The sequence below is a fragment of the Pyxicephalus adspersus genome, chromosome 12 (assembly GCF_032062135.1).
Source record: "Pyxicephalus adspersus chromosome 12, UCB_Pads_2.0, whole genome shotgun sequence".
Lineage (NCBI taxonomy): Eukaryota > Metazoa > Chordata > Amphibia > Anura > Pyxicephalidae > Pyxicephalus > Pyxicephalus adspersus.
The window spans coordinates 589384-591955 of NC_092869.1; the positions used below are offsets into that span (position 1 = coordinate 589384).

The window sequence follows — 2572 nt, forward strand, 5'->3', positions numbered from 1 at the left end:
CCCCCCCTACTCCCCCGGCTGCACAGTGGTTTCGTCCATAGCGCCTAGAAAATGGGCGATACTATTCTATACATGGGGGCGACAATTAGGTATTTCCCTTTCGGGGAAGCGGATCAAATAGGAGTGCGGACGGTCCGATAAGATGGCGGGCTGTGATGGGGAGAGATAAAGTAAATCTGTATGTATGCTCATCAGAGCTAGCTCCCCCAGATTACATAATGGACTCGCCCAGAGCGCCTTAAAGAAGAACAAGGGAGGACGATACCATTTTCTTTGAAGGGGAATACTATACGACGACGGTGTACTGGACGGTGTCTAGAATGTATTAAAAGAGTATTGATAATAATATTATCTGAGCTGGTACAGAGCGGGAAATCCTCAGGGGTCCGGGATTTCGTTGTGTAGCCCCACCTTCCGGGGGAGTGGTAGAGTCGGAGCAGCTTCCGGTGCGCTGGCGGCAGTTTCCGGTTTTTGTGTGGTGGAGCGGTGGAGGAGATGCTTGGACACTGAGCCGGATTCTTCCCTCTCATGGCCGCCGACCAGGACAAGCTGGACGGACTGACACTGCTGGGCCGCAGAGCCAAAGCCGGTAAGACATCTGTGGGGAAGGGGCAGAGGGGGTAATAGAAGGGTAAGTGTATGGGGGTGTGTGAGAGAGGTACATGGGGGGAGGGGGTGTGAGAGGGGTATATGGGGGAAAGAGGGGTGTATGGGGGGTGGGGGTGTGAGAGGGGTACATGGATGAGAGGATTGGGGTGTTATGGAGGTGTTAGGATGAAGAGGGCAGTTAGGCATTATGGCAGACCTGGTGGGGTAGTAAGGGGTTTTATGTAAGGATGGGGGCAGGGGAATAAAAGGAAAGTAGGGAATAAGGTGAAGTATTGGGGGGGGGTAATGCAGAGGAGGTTTGGGTGGTAAACATGGGGGTATTATGGTTAGGGGGGGTAACACTAGAGAAAGATAAGGGGTTTATATTAGAGAGGAGGAGGGGTAATGTAGGGCAGTAGTGTATGGGATTGGGGTGGAGGAGGGGCTGTGCAGTTAGTTGACAATAATTGCCCTCCCATCCCTGGGTGGAGGGGCATTGTGGGGTAAATATATGTGAAGTGAGATGGGTAATGTAACTTAGAGATGGAGTAACAGAGGAATTGGAGGGTGTGAGGGGTCACAGGAGGAAGGGTGGGGGAGGGGTCTGATATGGGAATATCAAAGGAATGGTGAGGAGCTGGAGGGCAGAAGGGGGGGGGGGGGGACTAGGAAACAAAAGGGGACAATGGGGGAGGGGGGTGTTATGATTTCCTGTTTCTGATTTCTCCCCCTCCCCCTCTTCCAGGTATGCAAATGAAGAGCCCGGAGAAGAAGCGTCGCAAGTCAAACACTCAGGTATGGAGAACGGGGGGTTGGGAAGAGTCACAGCGGAAAGTAAAGGGATCGGTGATTGGCCAGTTTCAGAAGGTTGGGACCCCTCCTGTACGTGGTGTGTGTTTGTAGGCCCGTCCTTCCGTGTCTTATTTGCCCCTCGGTGACCTCACTTCGCTCCTCAGGGGCGGAGCCATCCATGATCTGCAGCAACCTATCCGTTTCCTATCCGTTTAACCTATCCTGTCACATGTGTGTGAATGTGAGCTGCCCCTGGGGCAGAGAACCTCCAATGGGGAAAAGGGGGGTCACAGATTTAAAGGGGCAATCTGGTCATAATGACCAGTGGAGATTGTCCCTCACTTCCTGTCTGCTAAGATTGGCACAAAATGGGCGGGTCAGGTGGGCGGAGCAATATATTATAGAATCTTGTTCCTGGATTTGTCTGTAGATGGCGCTGCGTCACCGATATCCTCATGTTGCGTCCTTTGTGTTTGTTGTTGGCAGATTTTATGCGTCCGTGTTTTTGTTTTTCTGACTTTTCTCTTTGTCTCTTGCAGGGGCCGTCCTACTCGCACCTCTCGGAGTTTGCCCCGCCTCCAACCCCGATGGTGGACCACCTGGTGGCTTCCAACCCCTTTGAGGATGACTTTGGAGCTCCGAAGGTCAGCGCCACAGCCTCTCCCTTCATAAATAATCCGGTTCCCTTCGGCAGCTATCGCATGCAAGGAGCAATTCCTCACCAGGTACCCCCAGGATATCCCGGAGGGCCTCAGCCAATGAGACGCCAGCATCCGCCATTCCCACCTAACCAGATGGGCCCTGGGTTCGGCATGCCCCAGAACCCCAACTACGTCCAGCCTGGAAACATGAACTTCCCCAACCAGCCGTTCAACCAAGGCATGGGACAGAGCTTCAGCCCCCAGGGTGGGCAGATGATGCAGGGGCCGGTTGGGGGTTTTGGCCCTATGATGTCCCCCACCATGGGTCAACCTCCCCGGGGGGAAATGGGGCCTGGCCCTGTATTGAACTCTCCCGGTGGGCCTCCTTTTGCTCAGAGGTTTGGCTCACCCGGTCACCCCTTTGGACAGCAAACCATTCAAAGACCGAGCCTCCCTCCCAACGCCAGCCCATACTCGGGGGCGGAACAGAACTTCCCCTCGGGGGTGGAGGATCACGGCAAGAACTTAAACCCTCCTAGCAACACCTTCAA

At 54.3% G+C, this 2572-nt stretch overlaps 1 protein-coding gene across 1 annotated transcript in view; it reads left to right on the forward strand.

Moving 5' to 3' along the window:
- Positions 1 to 14: 14 nt before the first annotated feature.
- PYGO2 (pygopus family PHD finger 2) overlaps positions 15 to 2572 on the forward strand; it is a gene marked incomplete in the record, with an annotated part of 4350 nt that continues 1792 nt past the window's right edge. Inside the window, 3 exon segments of the mRNA XM_072428352.1 lie at positions 15 to 589; positions 1334 to 1383; positions 1920 to 2572. Of these exon segments, the coding sequence (XP_072284453.1) occupies positions 529 to 589; positions 1334 to 1383; positions 1920 to 2572 (764 nt within the window).